The following is a 27,249-nucleotide window of genomic DNA, read 5'->3' as shown; positions in this document are numbered from 1 at the left end:
TATATATTAAGTGCTTTATTTACTAAAGAATATTGATCAATGTTTTTTAGTAAATAAATTATTATTAACTTATTTTGCAGCAATTGCGCGAGTAGTAGAATAACTCGATTTCACACTAAGTGAATTTAAGATCATACAACATTATATTAAGTGCTTCATATATTTTTATATTAGCTGCACACTTTTGATACTACTAACCTACTACCGATATTACTTAATTTTATTATCGCACTTTCAATTTGTTTTAAATATTAACTATGTTCAAACAAATTGAAAGCTAATATTTTAAATAAATATTTAATTAATAATAATATTTTAAAAATTGAACAATTTAAGAATATTTTACAATTAATATTAATGATATTAATGATATTAATACAAATCTAATATTTTTAAAATCACAAGGATGCAAATTTCTGTACGAAGTTATTAAACTTGGAATAAAAGCATACATTTATTTGAATTACCAGCTTGAATAGGTAACATTTATTTCTATGAACATTTTAACTTGTAATTGAAAAAGTTGTTTTCTGACGTGTCTTTTAATTCTGAATATTCTGATTCCTAAGCAAAGCACTATGAATCGAATTCAGTTCAAGAAATTTTTTCTTGCTATTATTATTACACACAAATTGCTGATGTTGTTAGTGCAGTAGATAAAGCATTTTGATCAGTATTCTATCTAAATAGATGGTGGGATTATTTCTCCATTTTCTTCTTGTTCATTTTGTGAAATACTTTCAGTCAGTTCTTCGACAGTAAAACTCTGCCTGTAACGTCATTACATTGGCAGCACAGTTTACGTATTCCTCGATTGTAATATCAAATTCCAGTAATTTCCAGTTTTCTTCATTCATAATCACAGTTTCGTCATCACTTTCGCGGTAAAGACGCTGAACACTGGTAGTTCGGTCCGAGGTTCGAATCCCGCGAACGGGCTGGCTGCATGGGTGTTTTCGTGGTTTTCCCCATGTGTAACGTGTATACGAGCCAGTTTCCCTTAGAAAGTCCTCCACGAAGGCATCCCTCCCGTTAGGCAGATAGCCCTCGTGTGCTTTGCCATAATTGAATAACCCTAACCCGTCATCACTTTCAACATTTTCACTTGACTCTGGGTTTCGAAAATACTCCTTTAATGAAGCAATTTTTAGTTGTTTGTGGTTTTACTCGAGTCCAGGCAAGTGAAATCATATTTGTAGCCTCAAGAATATTTAAATTTTTCTGTGTATTTCCTGTTGTTATATTTTTAAGAGCTAGTTGAATCAATCTTTGCATATACAACATTTTAAAATTGTTAATAACAACTAGATCTAAAGGTTGTACTAATGCAATTTATCAGGAACAAAATAACATTCACATTTTGCAAGATATCTGGCGTTTGAGAATGGCCGATGCCCTGATCCATGAAAAGCGGCATTGTCAACTCATAGTTTTCTTTATGTTCAAGTATCCCCTCTATTTATAAACTGGTTTTTAACTCCTGTACCAAACTGTGAAATCTCATATCTTGAACGGTGGGAGCGCGAAATATAAAACCAATGCAACAGGTCAAGCAAACGTAACGAGTAACCGAAGTTATGCGATGCATAAAAGAAATATTTCACTATTAAAATAAACAGGACTGAATCGAGACCAAGATGAAACGACGTATAAGTATAAAAGACGCGTGAACAGGAAACGTATAAACGGTGCTTCACTGTATAATGATATAGATTTTGAAATAAAATGACAGTTGATTATTAATATAATGTAATGACAGTAGATTATAATATGCTGTAAAAATCTTCCACATGCACATTTTAATCAATATCTTCTGTTTTCCATTTTTAGAAGTAAACATATATCTTATGCAAAAATCGAGTGTCTTCAGAGCACTTTAAGCAAAAATAATATTTTTAGAGATGATTTATATACATAAGTCATCAAACGGCGTTTTACTAATACTCTTTGCATTGCTTATGAGGATTATTCATAAGCAGTTGCTCATACGCATTGCGATAGAATACTGAGAGAAGTCTACTCATTGTTTTTTAAATGACATAGGAAAAATATGCCTTTTAACGTTTATTATTTATCACTTAATGATATTATACTCATTTATTTCTGGCTTCATTGACCATAAATAGTCCTTATCAGAGAAGATAAGTTATTTATAGTATTCACTACCTCCATTTAATTTAACTAATGAGTATTAATTTAGAAATTTAAAAAAAAAATTGTGCATCATGCGCCGGAAATATTATTTAGCTCTATAAATTAAGTGAATAAGCAATGTTAAATGTTCAAATAGTTATAATTATAAGAAGCTGTTAAAATTAAAAAAAGATAAATAAAAATGGAAAAGGAATTAGGATGTAAAATAAACCTAAAGTCCAATTTGAACGTTTTCTTGCCGCTGTTTGAATACAGTATTAATTAATGCAAACTAGGTAATCTTATTAGTTAAATAGTGTTACAATATAACTTTCTTAATCAGTTTTTCTTGAGCTGTGGCTCTTTAAGCCTGCCTTTGTGATCCTCCCATATTTTCAAAAATGTCTTGTTATTTGTAACCGAAGTTAACAATGTTTCACACCATTTCCTGCTGACATATGGCTAAAAACGCTGGCATATTTTTCCGCTGCATTCTCAAAATTAAAGTAACTAAATCTTTGTCTATACAAAGTAATGTTTCGACAATGCTCAATGCTCACGAGAAATTAAAGGGGGTTGAGAGGAAACCTGGTTGGTAGGTTAGTTGTCCAAAATAAAAGTTTTTCACCATTTGCAACCTTAAAATATTTTTTAGTATAAAATTATATCACGACTGGAAAGAACTATGAAATGGCATGTGTTTTGCATTCGGTATTTTCTTTATGTTTTCTTTTCTTATAAATGTATTGATACTAGTTAGCGTTTTGTCTGTTCATAACAGTTATAAGATTATGTTCTTCAGAAAAGTCTCATAGCGGTGTGTTTATTGTAATTCTGGCATTTATAATTTTTTCTTCTTTCTTGTAATTACTACTTGAACCGTACAGATTTTATAAATTGAAAACAAGGATGTTAGCCAAAACAGACAAGATTTACCTGTCTGGTAATCTTTTAATTCAATGATTATTTATTATTATTACCTATTCGGAATGAAAATCTTTTCACTGTTGTGTTTTTTCTCCAATACATTATGCCATTCTAAAGTTTTTCTTGCCACTATTGTAAGGAATATATTCAGGAATGGAAAATTTTTGTTTTCAACACTTTGTTCAAAATTCTTTTCTATAAACTATGCCTACTTCGTCGTCTTAGACTAATCGACTTTCATTAAGACTATAAATATTGATCTTCCTCTCATTTATCAGGATATGTTTTTTCATATTAATGTCAAAGATTTTGAGATGCTTTTGCCTTACATTTAATTAATTTTTCTAGTTGTTATCTTACAGCTGCGATCATAGCCTCTTTTTTCATGTCATTAATATCAAAGTATCACTTTGAGATGCTTTTTCTTATTGATAAACATCTTCTCAGTTCATAATTATGTTTAAAAATTAATAATATCTGCAACCGATTATGTAGTATTTTTCATGCTCTATGATTTTAAGAGGCGAATTACAAATTATTTCCAAGCAAATATATTTGTGACTACCTTGATACTCAAACTAGATTTCTCTGAATATCATAAGTCTCATTTAGTCTTTGAAGAACATCGTCTTATTACAATTCCTTAAATAATTCAATGCCTTAAAATAAAATCTAATGCTGAACATTTTGAGTTAGTGACAAGCAGTTGTTTTATAACGTTGGCAGCAAAACTTTGAAACTCAATGTAACAAATTCCCAATCTTTTTGTATATTTCCTATATATATATATATGCATAAAGTAAATTACGTGAAAAGTCTGTTTAGTTGGGAGACAACAGTTAAAAATCATACCATTTCCTTTACTGAGCACTTTCATTTAAAATCTGTACCATACAGCCTTCTAAAATCCTTTGCATAAAAATAAATTAGTGTCCCCTGAATATATTTTGCATAAGAAAACATAATAGTCTCTCATTTTACTCAATTTCATATTTAAAAATTCTCTCATTTAAAGAAGTAAAAATTTATTAATCTTTTAGACTTTTTTAAGGGTTTCAAAATGAAGATTTAAAACTGTTTGGTCTCCAAATAATGTACAAATATATTACTGAAAACAGAAGAGAATTGGGTTTCAGTGGGTATTTGTTCCATAATTTCGTAATAGCAATTACATTGGAGAGTTTGTATCTTTAAATCATTTTCTACAGCAAAATTAAGCAAGTAATTTGCAAAAATTCATAATCACTCATACTTAATGCGTCCTAAAATTAACAAATTTCACGAATATATTATAAAGCTTTAATTCATTTTCAGAAGAAAGAGTCCTTGAGATGTACTTATACTAATTAAATACTTAATATCCAAAAAAAGTTGTAAGTAAAATAAATGAATTTTTTAAAAGTTTTCTCATTTAATAAAGGAAATAATAGTAAGTTATAAGCCTGCCTCACAGCAATATATAAGTAAATAACAAATTAATAGAAAACGACTTGCTTGTAACCATTTATGCGACGGTATGATTCAGGATTTATAAAATCCTCTATTTTTCTACATGTAACATTAAACTATATTTTTTAGCTATAAAGCTTAAATGGAATGGAATCCAATATCTTATAATTAGATTTCTAAAATGAGCGCCTTTATGAAAAGTCAGATTTATGTGAAAAGTCAATGGGTCAATTATAAATCCTTTCCCACAGTAATATTTAGCATTATAATTTAGCTTAAAATGAGAAAAAAATTTTGAAAAATGTTATTTAAAACAGATTAATCATTCATTTTCTATTTTTATTTTTATCCACTTGCAAGACTTTTATGTGTGGTCTTCTAAATATTATGTTTAAAATTTTTTGCCTTTTATATTTTTCAACTATTACACATTTAGGTGCATTTATATTGATTATTTATTCATTCTCCTCTCCTTTTCATGATCTCATTTTAAATTATATAATTACATAACTGAATGAAAGATAGGTGAGAAGAAACAATTATACGTTGTTGATTTAGCGTCCGCTGAGATTTATTTCTGAACAGAAATTGTTCTTGACTGTGTTAGACTAAAGAAGCGTCTAAAGTTGGTAAGTAATTTAAGGTGGATTTCTTGCTGAGATATTTCTAGTTGGAAGGAAAAAAAAATCAGGTTGTTATTTAAATGTTACGTTACATTGTTTTGTTTCACTTGTAGCATTGAAGTATATATATATAAAATTCCGCCCAACATTTAAACTTTTTTAAATATTTCACATCGAAAACTTTGAACTAATCTATAATGTACACTGCGCAAAAAAGGGGGGGAACAGTTCTATATCTCCCGTTTTACTTGGCCGATTGACGGAATTCAACTTGGGTTTTCATGTCTCAATAGCGCGACTTAGGATATGTATTAGATTTATATATAGCATTGTTCTAATGTAGGTATTTTGACATGAAATCGGACTTTTCTGAAATAACATACCAGTTTTTTTCCATACTTCAATTCTACGACTCAAATTACGCCAAAGTACCAAGTTTTGTAAAAATCGCCGCGGGTAGTTTTTAAAAAATTAGCTCTCACAATTTTGGCTCCTCAATGTTAATTGAGTTTGATATATATTTATTAAACTCTCGTTTTTTATTAAACTTATTTTATTCTTTCTTTCACATTTCGAAATGCTGTTCATTCCAAATAAAATTGAACCATTTTTTATGATTTATTTTTTAAATTCGCATTTTAAAATAGTTTTTATAAATTTTTCAAAAACATTTTTGAATTATAATCTACAAAATTTTTGCCATCATCTGAAAGTAGACGTATTTCTAAGTATACCTGCAAAAAATGACAGTTTTTTACTCAAAATTTCCGTAGATATACGTGAATTTATAAATGAGCGCGTTTTGAAATTGGCATATTTGTTGAAAGCGATAAAACATCAAATGGGGTTTAGACACTTTGCTAAAATTATTTGAAAGTAAGAACGGTGTGACTTTTTTCCCGCGCATGCACAATGAAAAAGATAGGAAAGAGGTGCTTTTTTTCCGCTCCGGCATAATGGAAGGGAAAGGAAAATCGGTTCCCATATATTAAGAAGTGCGCCAAGTCAATTATTCTTGGCGCAAATTGAAAACATTGCTCCAAGATAAATTTTTGAATTTCTCCGTAAATTTCTCACCAAATTTTACAAAATTTAATATCCAGGCATAATTTGAATCGTAGACTCGAAATATGGAAAAAAATGGTATGTTACTTCAGAAAAAGTCCGATTATGTGTCAAAATACCTATGTTAGAACAATGCTATATATAAATCTACTATGTATCCTAAGTCGCGCTTTCAAGACATAAAAAACGCAATTTAATTTTGTCAATCGGACCAGTAGAACGGGAAATATAAAACTGTCTTTTTTGTTTTTGGTTTTTGTTTTTCGAAGTGTACATGTTAATCATACAGCAAAATTCAACCTTAAGAGTTGATATATGCAGTTTATGAAACTCAAAATTTAAATAAAAATCAGATGTTTTCTATTTTTATCTGATAGCGGCATAAATCAATTTCTTTTTACGTTTAAGGATAAAAGGAACGTGTTAGTTTAGTTTAGTCGCATTCACTGTTAAAATGGAAGTAAAAAAAAAAGTAAATAAAAAAATGAACAGTAAAGCAGTCAGGAAGTTCTCCGACTTGCTTATGCCAAAAATTGGAGAAAGCCATTATAATAGTTATGGGTAGAGCTGAATTCAGCTCTGTAAATTTGCTTAATAAATTCGTACAATCATATTAAAATGGTTGATAACATATTTTAACATAAAGAGGAGTAGGTTCGAGCGCAAAAATTATTTCCTTTATATTATTAAAAAAGAATAATCGACAAAATAATGATTTCGAAGTATGCGATAGAATAATCTACAAGTATTACTGTCATCAAAAATATCTTTTGATTGATAAGTTCTAAAATGTAATTTAAAAGTAACCTGTCAGCAATTTATTCTGTAGAATACATTATTCATATTCATATGAAGCAAGGATAGGGTAATTAAAACTTAAATAGATTTAACTTAGATCAATGAAAAATGGCTTACTTTCTACTATAAAATTTTGAGATAAACATAAAGTAGAAAACTAGTTTAATGCGCAGTTTTCTTAGTAAAAGAAGAATTATATTAAATGATGAGACATAATTTTTTTTCAATGAAATTTTATCATGCGCGTAATAATAGCTCAAATGAAAAAGTGCATTTAACTTACAGCAACCATTTCACTTTGAGCTGCAGTGCATAAATTCATCCAACATTAATCGTTTCACCTTGATTATTTTTTATTTAAAGATACTTATTAATAATACTCATAACGACAATTCTAGAACACGTATACGCAAAAATATATAAATAAATATAAAAGTAATTAAACATTACTGTAACTAGGATGAGATGGATATTTAAATTACAAAACAAACTTCTTTGTAACTAAACTTGGAGTACTTAAACATATTTCATATTTGCGGTAGGAGAAAGGAATTAGCTACATTGCAGGATGTTTTTTATATACAGCGGTTACAAAAAGTATTCGTGATAATAATTCTTTATCGTTTCTGTTGTCCACAAAAGATGTTTTCGTAAAAATTATGAATTTTGTTGTAATATTATCTTCTTAATGATTAAAAATTTTGAAAGAAATTATCAAATTCCTAAATCCGTGCTCTCCTTGTGTAAGTGGTAAAGTTAGAGCTAGCAAACTCAAAAATCCATGAATCGAATATATTCGATCAACTAGGTTCTCACATTTTCTAATCCATGGAACTTGATTATCTATACCGACTACCATTTCAGTTTTCTGCACATCTAAATAAGGGATTAAATTTGATTCATGCTAGTAGAATTTAACAAGATATTTTTAATACAAATCAATGTTTTTATGAATAAAATAGTCAACGAATTAAAGTAGATGAAGCTAAGAGAAAATATTGAATACACCTTCCACACCTCGTAGGATAAGATTAAATTAAACAACAATAAGCATGCTTTAGCAGCAATGATTATTACTTTGCTTCCGAAAACTTCTGAAAACTCATGAATTACAGCAATAGCGACTAAGCTTTATACTCTCGCAGGCCAATATAAACTACGTCTTGGCTTCTCGTGTCGAACAATTTATTATGATATCAAATATTTAAGAACATGTCCTAGAATAATAATACTTATTTTATGAAGGTTATTGTGTAATTTTTGGATGAAGGTAGTCTTAAGATGGTTAGAAGTTTGAGAATGTTTGCAAATTCAGATATTCGGTCAATAAAAATAAATTCTGCTAACTTGGCCGCAAGCCATCATTTGGCCATCAATAAATTACAGCATATACGGGTTGAAAATTTCAAAGACTACTCCAATCATTTTCTCTAGACCAGTACCCAAAAAGTTATGAAGTCCTCGTTTTAAATTCCTACTCTTAGCTCACACTCTCCCTATATCTTGTTCAAATTTTCAATCGTTAATAGAATACTTTTTATTCATCCACTCAAGTTCAAATACATTATTTTAAAATTTGTAATGGAGGACACTTGATGTTAATACCGTTTTTTCGCATATTTTATTTATTATTTATTATGTATCCTTATTATTTATTATGTATCCTTATTATTTATTACTTATTTTTAATCTACTATTACAAATCCAAGTCAATTCTCCTGAAAAATTTAACATATAATTATTGAAACTTAAGAATTGTTTATAAATTTCTAAGAAATTCAACGTCGAAGTATTACATTGTACAAGAGGCCTTTCATGTTACATTGTACAACAGATGCTACAATGTTCCATAAAATTTCACTAAAATGATTCACATAGATACTAAATTTCGAAGAAATTCAAGTAATATAAAAAATTATACTAAAAATTATTTAAAAATTTTTCTTTGTTGACCTTGTAAAAGTATTAGGTATTTTTTGGAAACAGGCAAGATGAAAAATGAGCAACCGTCTTCGCCGGGAATCAAACTGCGGACCTCTGGAATACGCGCCCAGTGTGCAGACCACCACACCACGAAGGCATGCCAAGAGGGCAGGAGAAGTACCTTATATACTCCCCCTTTTAAAGGGCGACTGGGGTTTTTTAGTGTACCCAGTCGCCAAATCCTGGGTGTGGAGAATCATCGTCCACCCCCTTTTAGTTCGGGCGCCACTGTAGAGACATTAGATATTTTTTGGAAGCGGCCAAGATGAAAAATGAGCAACCGTCTTCGCCGGGAATCGAACCGCGGACCTCTGGAATACGCGCCCAACGTGCAAACCACCACACCAAGAAGGGAGAAATACCTTATAACCTAAGTAGGAATTATTTTTTTTATATTACTTGTTTCTCATTTGTATATTTATATGTATTTACCTGTAATTACAAATTAATCTATAATTATCACTAAATTGTTAATAATTAACGTATTTTATAAATTAGAGAATAAAAAGTAGAAAATGTTGAAAATGTTGATAAATACTAAAGCTAAATAAATACTAGAAATAAAATAAAATAAATATTAGAAAATGCTGATAAATACTATAGCTTGAATATATAGCTTTTTATGTACAGCTACATATACAGCTATTTTATACATTTTACATATTATTTATTATTATTAAACCAAAACTAAGCACTTAACAGGTAAATAAAATATTGACTGCGTCCCCCTTTGAAGTTATGAATTTTCTTCCCCGTGGGGGAATTTTCTTGTGGTAGAAGATTCCTGCTATAGAATAACTATAAAGTTAATCGTATACCTTATTTACTCGAGAATTATAAAAGCCCTTGCTTTTGTAATATACTTGTTCTAAAATTTGGTCAGGTCTTATGATCAAATAAGATGAATGAATTTAATTATCACAGTATATCACATTATATATCACAGTTATAGTATATATAGAGAGAACTTACAATGTTTAAATACTGTTACATGCTTACAGGTTCTCAATGGATTGGCTCACAGAACCGATGATAGCTTGATCAAATTTATTTTCCCAAAAGAAACACTTTACAGTTTTGGAACTTTTCAGCTCGTACAGCTTTTCTCAATATGACAGAGCACAAACAGTAGTTACCACTTCAAACTACTAAGCACGTTAATCAGAAGACAGTATACAAAGCCTCAGCGGTAACCTCGCAGAATGATCTCTCAATATTCTGAGCTAAGCTTTGGATTCAAATCTAAATTGAACTGATAACTAATGCTATCTGTCTCCTGGCTTTTACAGTTTTACCCCGGTCGCCGTAGAATTTCCAGTACCTTCGATTTCTCGAAATAGCTGGAAGGCTCATACAATTACAGTTACATATAGAGAAGAGACCAGTTAAAGTTATGTAGGGATTAAACCAAAATGTCGTCAAATAATCGTCAAGTTTAGCGACATTTGTCGATATTTCACCAAATTGGCAAGATAGCCATTTACCTCACTATTAAATGGACTTGCCCCTGTAATCTTACTTTTCCGTCAAAGCTTCACAATCTTGAGGCCTTTCATGTTACATTGTGCAAGAGATACTACAATGTTGCATATAATTTCACTAAAATGATTTACATAAGTACTAAATTTGTAGCAACAGCAAATAAACCCCACAGATAATTTCAAGATATAAATAAACTTGTAGAGACATTAGGAATTGTTTGCAAGCAGGCAAGATGAAAAATGAGCAATTGCCTTCGCCGGGAATCGAACCAGGGACCTCCGGAATACCGGCGCAGGGTGCAGAACCACTACACCACGAAGGCACGCTAGGAAGGCGGGAGAAATACCCTTTAAACTTCATAACTATTGCTGATTATAAAGCCATGTCTAGTTGAGCAATTTCACTTTAGCGCTGCATCCACTAGATAATTTTGTATCCACTTTTTCCTATTTTTTTTTTCCTTGATATAACACAGCAAAGTATTGTATTAAATTAGATAACTTGCCTTTCCTTCTGATCAGAAATGTGATTTATATATTTATTGTGTATATATATATATATAATTTAATTTATGCTCAAGTGTAAGGGGTATCTTATATTGGGGGAGATTTTTATCCAGTAAATACGGTGATCAAATTGAGGCGAGAAGAAATATATTATTCTAAATGCTTTATTAGCGTACACATCAAATAATAGAAATTATCCTTCTTCTCTCTACTTTAGATACATGTATTCTTTTAGTAAATTTTCCTTTTTAGTAAACTTTCTTTCTTCCTGTAAATTGCAACGACATCCTTCCCTAGGACAGGGAGAAAAAATGATTTAATTATCATATACGTTTTATAAAAAATTATGCAAGCTCATATATATTAATTCTAATTCCACAGTACGCATAAAAATGAATTTTGAAATGTTATTCTAATAGCTTTTATTATGAAACTAAACGGAGGATTATATTTCATTTAAAAAGTTATCTCGAGGTATTTAAGAAGCTTGTTTCAATCGGGTAAACTTTGCCTTTTTTATTTAATTTGACTATCGTAAACTGGATTTTTAAGTTTATTGATATTTTTGTAATAAGCATTGGGAGTGCTTTATGTCTCAATACTTAAAAACTTTATTTGATTCAAAATATCAAATTATTTATCTTATTTTGATACATTTCCGCTGTCCTCAATCAAAATTCTCTCTTTAAGTTGCAACAGTCATTTAAACTTGCATTCTAATTTGAATATTTTCCCTTTCTATTCTAAAAATAGTAATTGCTCATAACAAACCTCTCCAAACTGCGTCATTTCAAAGTTAATAACCATCATATGAGGTTGACGTCGACGACATAACGTTGGTGACATTTTATGACATGAAAATTCAACCAACCAATAATAATTTTACTCAGCTTTTAATTAACCAGTCAAATGATACTGAAATCGAAACAAACTACCTCTAAATTAAAATTTCGTCTCGAATATATATGGCTCTTACTTTCTGCTTCTCTTGCAAATAAGACGTCCGAAATGGTATCCAAAACGGGAAAGTTCTAAAACAGGCACTGTTAGTGTAATAAGTTACTATTTTTGGCCAAAAATGCCAATTGCAATAAAAAAGACTATTTCAATCCGGCTGCGACTACAACTTATTCTGTATCTGCCACATATCCTCGTGACTTTCAAGTATTTCTGTACTATACAAGTATATTATCATATTTATTCTTTAAAACTAAAACCCTACTTACATAGTAGAGGCTCAGAAATGTAATACCTGCATCTTTATGAAAGTTACTTTTTCAAGTTAGAAACTGGTCTGTGTTAGGGTTTGGACACTTCAAGCCGATGCATCTTATTTTACCTTACCGAGCATGGCTGATTTGAATAAAAATGCCAGCATCGTTATGACGAAGCGCAATTATGAAGCTATCAAAACAAATCAAGTAACAGTCAAAGAAATTTTACGCTCCAAGGAAATCAAGCGCGAGGATGAAGAGTAATATGATTCAGAATGCAAACGACACTTTGTGGGCATACTAACGCAGTGACATGAAGCTCAAAAAAACGGATTCGTTTGTATTCATGCAATCATCTTCTATCAAATATCTAATTCTGCAAGAGAATTTAAAAGCCAAATGGCAGCTAAAATTTCTAAACTACTTTTAAAAAAACTATTTCATAAAATATATGCATATGATGAGATTTTCCGTTACGTATTCATACGTATAATGGTATAAATTTTTTTTGGCATTAATAGAGAACATTTCGCAGTTTTACGTTTTGTTTGTAGCATTTTATTTGCGTAATTTGTTGATTGAAATGTACAGATAGGATGACCACTTAAGTTTTCACGAATACGAGTATCCGAAAAGGTCTTTGAATCCCTCATATAAAGTAAACCATAAAGAGAAGAGGGGGAAGGAATTTTACTTTTCACTAAAAATTATAAATTAAAATAAAATTTGAAATCTTAGTTTAATAAAAAAAATTTCGAAATGTAGTTTTGAAAGTACCATCTATATTTATTAAGACAATATAAATTAAATTTACCAAATGAAATATTTGATTAAAATATTAAGGTTCGTATTATTCGTATATTAAGGTATACTCATTAAGTATAACTTGGTCAGAATTTTTTATATGTTTCCAGGACCTTTTTTAAAATTAAAGCAAATGTAAAGGGAGGGTTATTTCAAGATTTAACACACATAAACATTGAACATGGAAGGCTAATGTTTTAAAGAAAATTAAGACTGTGGCACTCAGGGCCGCTTCAATGGTCATCCATATCCACTAAAATTGCAAGAGTTTAGCTTTCTTTAATGTACGCTTCTAATGGATGTCAATAACTATTGGATGTTATTGGATGCACATTAATCCTCTTAACTATTGGATGCACATTAATCCTCCCAGAAGTCTGAGTTAAAATGTTTAATGGCGCTTTAAACTGGATTTCGAAAGATTCGAAAAACGAAGAAAGCTAGAATATTCAAAACTTCGGAATCTTTTACATGATTCGTGAGATACGAAGACAGATCGTGAGATAAAGAATTAGTGGATATAAGCATTCTCCTAAAATGCAGCATAAAAAGGATTTTTGAAGTTTGCTAAATTTCCTAATTTCTTCATTATGCTTAAACACTGGATATTTTTGGAGGGATACTTTTTATCTCTTTCAAAGTTCTGATTTTGACATTTATTCTCAAAAACAGTTCTCTGCTGATATTCTAACAAAATTTCGTATAAATTAGATAGCGTTGCTAAAAGAGAGCAAAATTCTTAACAGAGAACAAGTTCAACAGAAATTGTAAAGGTATTTTTGTGTAAGCAATGCAGAAGAAACACATGAGTTCCATATATCTCTGACGCGCTTTTTGCAATAACTGCTTAAAACTGTACGCAACACTAAATGAACTTTTTACACGAATGGGGAATTCAGCTTTTTTCCCCCGTAACACCTCCGCTCTCGAAACAAACGTCAACAAAGTATTTACAATAGACTTCTAATCGGGTGCACGTGACCCTTGTCCGAAATGATTTAAAATTTCCGGACTCTCACGACCGCACGCGACAGGATGCAGCTGCCACCGTGCACTTCTGAGCCCTGATCACATTGACCCACCTGTTTCACCCTCCAATCGAGGGTCGGAGGCGGTGCGGCCTGTTTAATAAGCGATCACTCATTTGCGGCACCAACATCTGACACTGGGCACGCCCCCATCTTGCGTGACGTCAGGCTTTTCCGATTCGCCGAAGCTGTGGGCTAAGGAATTGTTGTCGGGTTTTTTGGACGCACGAGAGCAAATAAAAGATGCAAGCTATCATGGATGATGGCCGTTTAAGGGGTGGAAAGTTTTTTTATATCCCCCTGCCGGAACGCCATTAAGTGTTCAGTGGTAATCGAAACTCACTGCAATCGCAATGTAATTAAATGCTTTCTCCGAGACCAAATATGCCATTTATCTTTATTCCCTTCGGACCATTTTGGATCGAAAGGGTTTCAACACGCTCTCGTCAGTTCTAGCACGCATATCCTCAACGGGAACGAATAAAGTGGTAAATGATTAAACGAGCATTTATAAATCCTATCAAAATCCACAAAAATTGCAACAGATTCTCAAAAGGAAAGTAGTTCTCATATGCGTCAGTAAAAAACTGAATGAGAATATTAGTTGCTAATAGTGGATCATTCTATCTTAATTAGCAAATGATGTGTGGAATTAATTGGGCATTATGAGGAATGGAAGTATGTATAACTCTTGCTAACTCATTATGGAAATTCTTTAATGGATCACAGATCTTCCTTAAAATTTCAGTTCCGCCCTCCTTCCTTTAAAAATTATGCTTATCATGTTGACTTTAGTTTCAGTGGTCTCAATAACTCTTCTCCTGTAAGTAGTATCATAGTATCAGCTTCAGTTGCAACACCTGGAAAGTAGAGAAAGGAGCACTTCAAAATAAATGTGGAATACACTTAACATACGACATTAGCAGATATTCCGAATATAATATAATTTCCTACCAATATATTAATTTTTTTCACGATTCAAAAGATGAAATTCTTTACATGTCTTTTGCGTTTCAATGTCAGTTTCACTAGTGACGCGACAAAGTTCTAATCGATATATTGCTTCAATCACGTGAGGAGAAAACGTTTTAGTAGCACTTTGTTAACCGGTTAATTTTAGCTTGTCAAATACTGCACCGAATTTCTTATTTAGCTACCTAATCGTCTAGCAGCAAAACTTTGGTGAATAATGTCTTTCCACGCCGCTTAAATAATTATACAACAATGCCATGTAGTATATGCAGATAACGTGAAATATGTTCACTGAAAATTACTGCTGGCAAATCAAAACAACCTGTCATAAATATAAATACTTCTGGAAGTGCATCATCAATACACACTTACCACTTCTTAATTGGTTAACAGAACATAACACTTAGAATGTTATTCGGTATTACAAGAGCAGAAGAACAGCAGTAACTAACATTTCTCTTACGTAAATTCAGTCGCTTATCATTCAGGTAATTCCTTGGTCAACTTCTTACTCTAAATATCCGGCAGCTACAACAATATCCTGTAATTTTCGATTCTCACTATCACTATCCGAAACACAAATTACGCCAATAAGTAATACACAGGAAAATTCTGTATACTGTATTCATGGATTCATGCTTCGAACTCACCAGAATGAGTCAGGATATCAGAATCAAGACAAATCATTGTAAATCTTTCAGATTTTGCATCACAAGTGTTATAAATGGTCTTTAAAGAATTTTCGCAGGAATGAATGAAGTGCTAAGTGAAGTGATCCAAGTGACTATGCAATGAAGTCTGATCCTCCTCTTGTAAACCACCCTGCTATTATTTTCCCCCCTAAATCCCATTAAGTTTTAATTGAAGATCGCAAACTACTTTTTATTAGTCTCCTGTAGTTGAGTCCTCCTGAGAATACATATCATTTTTAGTTTCGCAATGTCTGCGATACTATTCACAGTGGACGCCAAGAAGATCTTAGGGAGCCGTTACTGATCCAAGGGGCTGTAAGAGAGCAAGTGGGCAATAAGAAAGGTTCTTGAAAAACTGAATTGGTTAAACGTTTTTGAAACAAATATTTAAATATTTACTTAATTATATTAATGTTACAATCACGTATCTTTACATGAATTATGCCAAAGGATGTTAGGCGATCTTCACGCATGTTGGTCTGAATAATATGTAGGCTCTTTTTCTTATTCCAGGTAGTGCAAATTACAGACTATCAGCATAAAATTCTAAAACCTTGATCACAAGCCCATACCTATAATGATGTCGAGAGTCTCATTTAGCGTATTTCTTTCGATGTATACCATTGCAAGTATGCCGTGGCAAGAATCTGTGCAATCATTTTCAGGTTCATTACTATACCTGTTTTGAGAAAACTTTTATCATTAACATTCTGTTTTCATATTATATGATAATTTTAAATAATAAGATACAATCCAAGTACGATAAATGCCTAAAAATTTCATAATGCATTCTGTGAGTATTTGTAGATAACATATAAGGCTAGTTAAGTGATTTCGAGAGCTCCCGCAAGTTGGATTTGGGGGCCCTTAGACCGGTCCCCTTCAAAACTGTAATTTCTAGAGAAGTCTTCATAGAACATTACATAATTTATTGCCACTAATAATTTTATTTCGAAAACAAAAGCTATAAGTCCTTATGAATTTCATAAATTATATAGGATTAGACCTAAATTTCCTTTTTCTGGTCATCTGTTTTCTTTAAGTTTATATTTTCATTTAATAAATATTTTTTACCAGTAACTCGTGTTATATTTACAAGCTCTATTGTACTATCTTCTGCTCATTGTTATTTTAAATTGATTTCTTTTTTATTGGGGGGGGGAGAGATTTGGTTTTCGAGAGCTTTGTTCGCTTTATTTCCCGTTTCACTGAATTTTTACTCACATTTATACTGTTATCTTGTGTTTCCTTTAATCATCTACATAATTTGCTTATTATTGCTTCTTCCAAACTAGAAAAAAAGGCAGCAGTTGTTGCTGGACGTCTACTAGATATGGAATAGCCAATAGCCTGTCAGGTCCTTAATGATTAACAATTTTGATTTCGAGAATTTAAACTAGAAAATTACTGTTTCAGTGAGAAATCACACTTCATTTTATTAATTTTTACTTATGCTTGTTATATAGCGGTTTTAGCCCATTGCCATTCACCTTTTATTTCTCCCACAAAGTCGCAATGTAATTTGTGATAGGTATTAGGTATTGTACACATCTGCAATAAATGTACAAAATATTATCTAGTGCAAAAACATCTTGCGAGGTTCTTCCAAAATTTAACACCCCCCTCAACGGCGGGTGTCTGGTCACCGGCCCTGGTTACATTTAGAGGACATATAAGTCAAAGTACGCTTTTATAAGGGTAGGGGGAGACGAATAAACGCAATGGTGACACTAAGTGCCCCTTCCCCGTCACACACAAAAAAAGAACCCTCAAAAAGGGGGCTGTTAGCCGAAAATGTTTGGACACATTATCTATAGACGGATGCAAAGTAGCAGCGAAGATAACATATTAAAGAATATGTCTTCCAATATCATTTTTTAATTGTACTGCGACTGCATTGTTTTCTGGAAAACAGCCACTTTCTTCATCTTTTGAGAAACAGCTACTATTTAGACCACATTTTAAATGTCAAATATAACATTAAACACTTCAAATTAACGATTAAATTATTCAAAATATTTATATTAACGACATAAAAATAATGTCTATTGCAGCATCGAATAACTTATTTTATAGACGAATTACCCGCCCCCCAAACGTTGACTCATCACTTTCATTATAAAACCGCTTTTTAAAAATTCTACATTCTTACAACTAGATCTCTAAACTGTAAACCATGCATTAAAGATCTAATCTGCCATTTTCATAACAATTAAATCAATTAAAACAAATTGTCCTTAATTTTGCAATAGCACTCAAAATTGCAGTCACAGTACCCGCCCTTATTAAAATCAAATATGCTTCCGTTCCAAGCATATTTGAGTTTATTAAGTGGCTGAGTTTAATAAACGGCGATTTGTATACTGAAAATTGTGAATGCAGTTTTAATTTTTTCCAGTAAAATAATAACTAACAATTAATGCATTAATGGATCCTAAAATAATTACTAAACATTTATACTAAAAATGAGACTATTTACGCAATTTTGAAATTCACTTTTTAATTTTTTATAAAATATATTTTTATAATTACGCTCTTGATGAAATTTTATCTTTTACAAACAACCTAGCGTTTTGACAAATTACAGTTAAGCACGCTATAAATTTTTTAAGAAATACTTCTTCCAATTATTTACTCAAATTTCAGAATTTATTTTCCTAGCTGGCAGAAAGATTCCCCTTTATCTGTTTAATCGATCTGCTACTTCATGATTACAAAAATGACTAATGATTTTATAACTTTTTCTTCAGGTACACAGTTACCCTTTTTTTTTCATACAGAGACATCTAATGTACAGTAACGCTTAGAAACATTTCACGAGTTTTTAAAAAGAGTATTTTATTTTTTACCGCGGCAACACATTGCTTTCGTAGAGCCGAGTTTGTGAATTGAAATTGAAAGATAAATATTTTTCATTTTCCCGATAGGCAAATAGTCTTGCATGCTGGGTATAAAAATGTTTTATTTCGAAGTATTGTCATTGCTCGCTTTCAAATCGTTAAGTTTGTTAATAAAAAATTCAATAACGTTTTAAAAACTACGAAACAAAATATAACAAAACAAATTCGAAATTCAAAATTCGGGCTTGCAGATACACTTGTTCAAGTGGAGAATTATGTTATTTAAACTCTGATGGCTCTAGGTACCGTTCGGTTTTTCACAATGCGAGGAAATTTCATACACATACACAAATTCTTCGTCGTTTAATTTCTTCAAAAAATAATACAGGGTGAAAAATTATTTGCTGGTAACAATTTGAAAAGGATAAGCAAGTTATAATAAACCAACTCAAAATCCCATTTCGAGAGACTAATAACCCCTTTTGAGTTTTTTTTTTTTTTTTTTTTTTTTTCCTTTCCTTTTCTTGTCTCTCTTTTTTTAAGTTTGGTGTGGGTTTTGAATAAAACTCTATTGAATTCGAGAGAGATATGCTATAAGTCCTTCTTCTGCTACAGCAAGTACGTTTTGTTCCTGGGTTTAAAGAATGGACCTCCGAATAATGAGTTTTTCTGATATGTCATAATAGCACATTAGAGGAATATGTTAACTCTTTGCAATAGCAGTAGTTAACCTATTGCTATAATTGATTTGATATTAGATTTTATATAGAGACTATTATATAGCAGCTAATATTTAATCATTTATGCTCGATATGTTCGATAAATTTTAAAGAGTATCCTTAAGAGACTTGAAATTTTCTGAATTATAGTGACAACTATGTTAAAAAAATAGCCTTATAATGGTCAAGTGTTTCAGATTAGAATTATTAAGCGACAGAAGTCCATTGTAAGTTAAATTCATGAAGTTGAAAAAAATAAATAAATCTGTTTATTTTGCATTTTTTTCTCTGCAACAGAATGAAATTTAAGTAAGGTTCAAAAGCACGAGTAAGTAGTATTTAATTAACTCGCATTCGCAACATGTATTTCTTGCTTACTGGCAACTAACAAGATATCTGCGGCTGTGGAAACTGCTATTCTTGAATTAGAACAGAACCGAAGTGGTTGAATATGAGATTTATCGTGGTCTGGTGTTCGGTTAAAAAATAACAAATAAGCTGAAGACAGTTATTTTAAGCTAAAGATTTGCTAAATTTAGCTTTTTTCATTTAAATTTTATAGTTAACTAAAAGTTTAAGTTAATTTATATGTTAAGATTTGGAGTTTTATTTCATGATTAACGATGCACTAGGATTCTGACTTTTACAAATTTCTATAAGATGTAAAATAAACTGTTTTCTCTCTTGAGCTGTTAATATAACTACAATGTACACAAATAGTTGCGAGAATGATGATTCGCCTTAGGAATAGGAATATAAGGTTTAGTGAATCACAGACGTATGTTCGAGAAAATCATATAACTTTGATTAGCTTTCTCAGAGAAAATATTTTATGGTATTGTAGTGTAGCATTTAATAGCTGATCTATATAGCGAAGTAAATGTCAATCACTAGAAGTAAACTCGAAATAAAAAACCTGTAAAACCCACTCAAAACTTTTGCACCTCGGAGTAAAACATAAATAAATAAATAAGTTGACTAAAATAAACGAAGTCGAACTCTATAGAAATCTGGAGACTTCATAAGTCATGTGAAAAGGCCATCGAGGCGTAGGGATCCATAAAGTAGATATTCCTTATTTTATCGGTCCCACCTTCAAAATAAAGTAAAAGGCGGAATAAAATTTTCCGAAGCAAAATCCAGACGCCAGGGAGCAAAGTGGCCTGCGGTCTGGGCAGGGGTTTGGGAGGGATGGGAATGGGTGCACTTTGGAAGTAGATGGCCCATGATATAGGCTGCGGCCATAAACATTTAGAGAAAGCAGAAAATGTCCCCGGACCGCGGCTAATCAGGTGGAAGTTATGCGGCCGCGAACCGCGCCTCGTTATTGAATGGGACCGATATGAGATTTTGGCGGGATTTCTGCGACCGCTTTTATTCGGGTGTTTTTATTTTTAGTTTTTTCGCCTCTTTTGTTTCATTTTGACTTCCTACACGTCATGGTAACGGTCACCTACCCTTCGGGGGCTGTATATCTTATGAACTGGGAGCTACTAATGTATCTTATCTGAAAAAAGAAAAAATATCTAACGCTCATTTTCAGCTATTTATGACATTTATCGGCTTTTATTAATTGGTCTTGTTCCCCAAAATTTTGTGTATTTGTTAATTTCTGAAACTGTTTGCTATAAAATTTTCTTACAAATGTTTACTATCAGTCCTTAAGATATTCCAAATACGGAAACGAAACGTTATGCTTTTCCAAGGTTTAAATGTTTCTTCGACTTTGTCCGGTATTCCTCCGCAGGGCTTAATTTAAAAAGTTAGCAATTTTTTATGAGTCCTCTCGTGGTATTACTAGTAACAGCCCGGCTACTAATCAGAAGATCCGTGGCTCTAACCTTGAAGAGAGCATAGCTGATTTTTTTTTTTTTTTTTTTTTTTTTTTTTTTTTTTTTTTTTACATCTTCTGCTCCCTAAAACTAATAGTTCGACAAAATTCTAAACTCAGAAGTACCAAAATTCTAGAAAGGCATTTAAGGAAAAAAATCAAAATAACGAATAAAATTATTAAAAGTTCATTATTAATCTATCAATTAAATCATAAATTAATTGAAATAAATGTGCCATAAATATTAAATAAATTACGAGAAATAAAATAAATAAAGAATGAGTAAATTGATGGTAATAAAACATGGGAGCAGATATAAAAGAAAAGTTCATATTTGGAACAGTATTCTTTGCAATCGCCTAAAACTGCTTCTCTTCTTTCGCGTCCAACCCAATGAAAGCACTCTTGACCGGCTGGGTACATACGATAAACATTTTGGCGATATAGATACGATATACGATATATATACATTTTGGCATCAGATGCTCATTATCCACCAGTTTATAGTTTCTTACGTAGTTTGTTGAGAAAGGAGACACGCGTTCAACAGCCGTTTCAGTCGTATTATTACGAAAAGAAATTAATTAGGAAAAGAAATGCTGGATGAATAACACTAATTATCTACCAATATATCATTTCATTTTGTGCAAAGTTTATACAAAGCTCTGGCAGGAACTTTGTATACATCTCAGTTCGTCCACAGTAAGAACTATAATTTCTGCTAGAAACTGAAAAGCTCCTGAGGAGTTTAAATACCGTCTGTGAAATCTTTCTTAAATTGCAACAACGTTAAAGCAAAACTAGTTATTGTTACTTTGTATAGAAAATTTACTGAGTCTTTCTACACCTACCACGAATTTAATAGATGATACAAATAATGCAGAAAATATAAAATATCACAGAAAGTAAGAATATGGTAAAGTGGTGAAATTATTAAAAGTATAGCGTAGATAGTGCTCGTTTGGGTTATTCGTAAAATATTCCAACCCCAAAATGGGCCCTAAAAGTGGATTCAGAGTGCCGTGCTTTTAATGATGAATGGACCTGGACATATTTTTTACAGCTGTAAAAGATAAACCAGTGTGTCTCATCTGCAATGAAGCTGTAGCAGTCTGCAAATAATACAACATTTCTCGTCATTTCCCATCTAAGCATAAGAATTCCAATTACGAAGAAATGTCCGAATATGAAAGAAAACAAAATGCAGAAAATTTTTGTAAAAAATTACCAGGCCGACAAATTTTTTTCAAGAAGGTAAACAGTATCCAAGAAGCAGCTACACATGCAAGTTATATTGTAGCATACAATATTGCTAAAAGTAATTAAGTTCTCAGTGATAGGGAGTTCGTTAAACAATGCATGCTCCAAGTTTGTGATGTTTTATGTCCAGACAGGAAAAATAATTTTGAGACTGTAAGCTTTAAAGAAAGCATGCACGCCAGTTCCTCGGTAATTTCAAAGCTCTCATCAACACCTCTTACAAATAATACTAATTGCTTATATCAGCGCTTTCATCCATAGCTATGGAGCAAAATTTAAATTGGCCAAACTTTGGCTTTAATTGCGATGTCAAATTTTTATCGATGGCTTCGATTCTAGAAGCCTCGAAAAACGGTGACTTCTAGAATCGAAGCCATCGATAAAAATTTGAATCGCAATTAGAGTCAAAGTTTGGCCAATTTAAATTTTGCTCCATAGCTATGGATGAAAGCTCTGATATAAGCAATTAGTATTATTTGTAAGAGGTGTTGATGAGAGCTTTGAAATTACCGAGGAACTGGCGTGCATGCTTTCTTTAAAGGAAACTACAACGGGATGTGATATTTTTCGTGAATTTCAGGAAGAGCTTTTAACTTTAAAAGTGCCTATAACATATACATATAATATTACGACCGATGGAGCACCAAATATGACAGGAAAAAATCTGGATTTCTCGGACTCTTTAATCAAAACTACCCTGGGAACAATGTTGTTTTTCTACATTGTGTTATCCATCAACATGTTCTGTGTAAATCTGCATTGAATGTAAAACCCGTGTTTGATGCAGTCGTGAAGCTTGTAATTACTATTCGATCTCGTGGGCAATTTCGAGATTTTCACAGGCAATTTCAAGATTTTCTTCAGTCCGTGCAATCTGAATACTTTGATATACTGTATTACACAAAAGGAAGGTGGTTTAGTGCAGGATGTGTTTCCGAGCGAGTTTGGCAGCTGAAAGACGACATTGTGTCTTTCTTGCATGAGAAACAGCGTTCTGCAGAGAGCGAAATGTTAAAAGATACAGAATGGTTTTCGGACTTTTCACTTTTCACAAATCTTCTTTGTCATATGAGCAACTTGAATGTCAAGATGTAAGAGAGAAATCAATTTATCGACGATAACTGGGTCCATCTCAAAACTTTTAAACTAAAACTTAATCTGCTTGCTAGGCAGCTAGCTAAGAACGACTTGTCTCATTTCCAGAGATTAAATTCAATAGTCTTAGTAAATGAAAATAAGCTTAAGAATTATGAAGATTTAAAAAAACTGCATTTTGAGTTCCAAAGGAGATTTCAAAATTTGAGTGCCATTTAACAGAACTGTATATTTTTACCATGCCTTTCAATGTAAATTGTGAAGCAGTGAGGTCAGATTTGCAGCTTGAATTAATTGAGTTGCAACCTAACAATCATCTCAAACAGTTGTTTCTAAATATACAAAAGTTAGATTTAACAATTTATTATCGAAAGTAAGTTTCCCGAATTTAATATCTCACTCCCAGGAAATCTGTGATATGTTTGCTTCATCTTATAGTATATGTGAACAAGTGTTTTCAACTATGCACCTTAGAATTATTTCAGAAGTAGACTAACAGATTAGCATTTAGCCTCTTTCCTTAGAATCAGTACATCTCACTTCGAACCTCAATATAAGGAACTTTTAAAAAAGAAATCGCAATTTCATTCATCTCATTAACATATTTAAATTGCTATACTTGTATATTCTTTTTAAAATTTTAGAAAAAATTCTCTTGGCCCGCCAACCTTTTTTTGTTCGATTTTTGGCCCGGGACCGAAAACGTTTGCTCATCCCTACCTTAGACCCTAGCATGATCCTGGCTAGACTAGCCATTATTTTTGATGATAGTCACCCTTTAGAAGTAGTTAGACAGGCACTTTTTACTTTACCCGGTTGCAGAATTATAGAAATTCACCTCCTCACTTCGAGGACAGGCTCTGAGCTGGTACAAAAGCATCTGTAAATTTTTGTTGGATGAATGAAGCGGTGTTATAAGTTCGAAGTATTTAAATACGCCCTTGTGAAAGCATTCCTCGTGATGAAAGATAGGGCGAAAATAGAAGCGGAACTTTTTGGTAGTTATCAGACTAAGGCTGATGAGCTGACTTAGTTCTTTTATGAGGAAAATACAAGTAATGAACTTATTGCATGGGAAAAAACACGATCTGGAGGTAATCCAAATAATACTGTCTAGATTATTGCTTCAGATTCAGAATTTTGTTGAATTACGAAACCCGAGTACGCTAGAGCAATTATTCGACGTAGCGGTGAAGTTCGAAAGTAGGCGAATGTCAAGAAATACATGCATAGCAGGATAAAGCAGACAGAGAGCGGATATTTTCGTAGATCTGTATAGGAAGAAAATCCGAAGCAGACGTTTTGATAACCAAAAGAAATTTTTACCCGATAAATAGCTTGCTAGCAAATGCATGATTGGGTACGCGGACACAAAGTAGTTTAGGAAAAATTTCAAACGTTATAGAGTGTTTAGTGTCGCAAGAACAAGAATGATAGCCATCGAAAGTAAATAGTGTGAATGTGTAGATAAAGTAACCGTAAATGTGCAAGTAAAAATAAACACCAGATTTTTTTTTTTTCCAGCGAAAAGTCTACAGGCTATTGTAACTATGCAATTTTGAGAATGGGTTTTTTTAAAAGCTGTGCGGGAGAAAATTAACTTTTAGGAAAGTACTGTGCAATTAGAAATGAACAAGTTGGTAGGGGAAAAAATGTCCAGCCGCCGGCTTTGGATTTGAAGGAACTGAACATGGGCAAGAGAGCAAAGCTGAGCAGTTGGTAAGAAAATTTTCAGATTTATTTGCTGATGCTACAAGGTGGACATAGGTAGTAAATCACACAATATGAACTAAGGCCCCTTTCTTAGTAAAAGCTTCCGGCTATGATAAGGTCAAGGAAGAAATAATTGAACAACGTATTGCAGAAATGCTAAAGAATAAAATTATAATCTCTATAAGTAGCCCTTACACTAGTCCTGTAGTACTCTGCCAAAGCAAACATAATCTCCCACCTACTGATTTTAAAGCATGGCAGTTTTCTACTGACTATAGAAAATTAAATAACATAGCAAAATACCCGGTTTAATTTCCTCCAATAATTGACGAAATAATTAGAAAAATCAAATCCCCAAAATATAGGACGACGCTAGACCTCGATTCTAGATAACCTCAGATATGTATGAAACCAGCGGAGGGGCCTAAAACTACATTCATTACCTGATTCATTGTCATGGAAGTTTATACTTTTCTCAGAATGTGGAGCACCCCACTACATTTCTAAGAGCTACGAATATTGTATTTGACTTATCCTCTGACAATTTACGTTTGCTCACTTAACGATACAATAGCTGCTAGCGATTAATTGATGAACATATCCAGTATTTACAAGAAGTGTTTTAGCTTCTGAAAGAAGCAGCTTTAAAGGAGAATGTGGCTAAATGTAAATTCACAGCCAAAGAACTTCGTAACCTGGGCTACAAGATATCTGAAAAGGGAATTGAAACGGAAGATTTTAAAATCGTAACGATAAAAAATTATCCACCGCCTAATACTGTGAAAAAAAAACGTCCAGCCGATATAGTCGTTTGTGATCGAAACGCCGTCGCATGGACCTCCGACCTAAGGTTCTACGCCAATCAGAGTAATGCCTATGCGGCGGAGAGAGAATCTACTATCCACCGCCGACGCCATTCATTGAATCAATGATAGTAATACACTGACTACCAATAAGTATTTGAACACCTATGCAAACGACGATATCTGCGGTCCTAAGGTACGTCACGAACTCCGCCGGTATATATGGTGTAGGAAACAGCATCGGCTTTAGTCGCATGCAAGACGCCTCGCAGTTCGGAGCTCTCTGATTTCGAGAAAGGTATAATTATCGGGTATCACAAATGTGGCCGATCTTTAAGGGACATATCCAGCGATCTGAAGTACCCAAAATCGACAGTGGCCTATGTGATTAAAGAAGTGGAAGGTGAGCGGTGATTGTCGGAATGTGCCCCGAGTCGGCAGACCAACGAAACTGGGAGATAGAGACCGACGAGTGCTGTCCAGAGAAATTCGGAAGAACCGCACCCAACCGATGGCCCTCATCCGCGAGGAGTTTCAACAGGCATCCGGGAGTATTGTTTCAATGAATACCATCAGTAAGGAAGCACATCTGCTTGGTTCTCATGGTCGTGCTGCTGCCCATAAGCCTTTGATCACAAAGTCCAACCGCGCTGCTCGGTTAATGTGGTGCAAAACACATCGAAATTGGACCGTAGATCAGTGGAAACGGGTTCTTTGGAGTGACGAATCAAGGTTCACCCTTTACCGTTCGGATGGCAGGGTCTGGGTCTGGCGTCTACCTGGAGAACGTCTCCTGCCAGAATGCATTGTGCCAACAGTCAAGTTCGGCCGAGGTGGAATTATGGTCTGGGGGTGTTTCTCCTGGTATGGGCTGGGACCCTTGGTCCCCATTCATGGTAAGCTCAACTCCGATGCCTACTGCACTATTTTGGATGACAATGTACTTCCTACGTTGTGGCAGTTTTACGGGTTGGACCCCTGTTACTTTCAGGACGACAATGCCAGTTGTCATGTTTCGACGTTAACCAAGGCTTGGTATGGTGCCAATGGAGTTCATCGAATGGACTGGCCTGCCCAGAGTCCAGACCTGAACCCTATCCAGAACCTAAAATCGCTGAAGGAACTTCTATGTCTTCTCCAAGCCGAGTGGAAGAAAATACCACTAGCTGTCATACAAAGACTTGTGGAAAGTATGGCCCGGAGGGTCCCCGCTGTAATTACCTCTCGTGGAGGCTCTACCAACTATTGATTTTGAATAAAGTTAGTTTTTCTTTTCTATCACAGGTGTCCAAATACTTACTGGTAGTCAGTG

At 32.8% G+C, this 27,249-nt stretch overlaps 1 protein-coding gene across 1 annotated transcript in view; it reads right to left on the bottom strand.

Annotated features, from left to right (window-relative positions):
• The window catches only part of LOC146995912 (paired box pox-neuro protein-like), a 92,611-nt gene that overhangs the window by 17,152 nt on the left and 48,210 nt on the right, over window positions 1-27,249 (bottom strand). The window contains exon 2 of the mRNA XM_085823007.1: window positions 16,249-16,355. Within this exon, the coding sequence (XP_085679133.1) occupies window positions 16,249-16,355 (107 nt within the window). The remainder of the gene's footprint in view (window positions 1-16,248; window positions 16,356-27,249) is intronic.

This window comes from Stegodyphus dumicola, chromosome 8 (genome assembly GCF_044657685.1).
Source record: "Stegodyphus dumicola isolate Sdum_Otavi_A_Nest chromosome 8, ASM4465768v1".
Taxonomy (NCBI): domain Eukaryota; kingdom Metazoa; phylum Arthropoda; class Arachnida; order Araneae; family Eresidae; genus Stegodyphus; species Stegodyphus dumicola.
The sequence above is the reverse complement of the archived record's forward strand: the minus strand, read 5'-3'. Positions and strand labels throughout refer to the sequence as shown.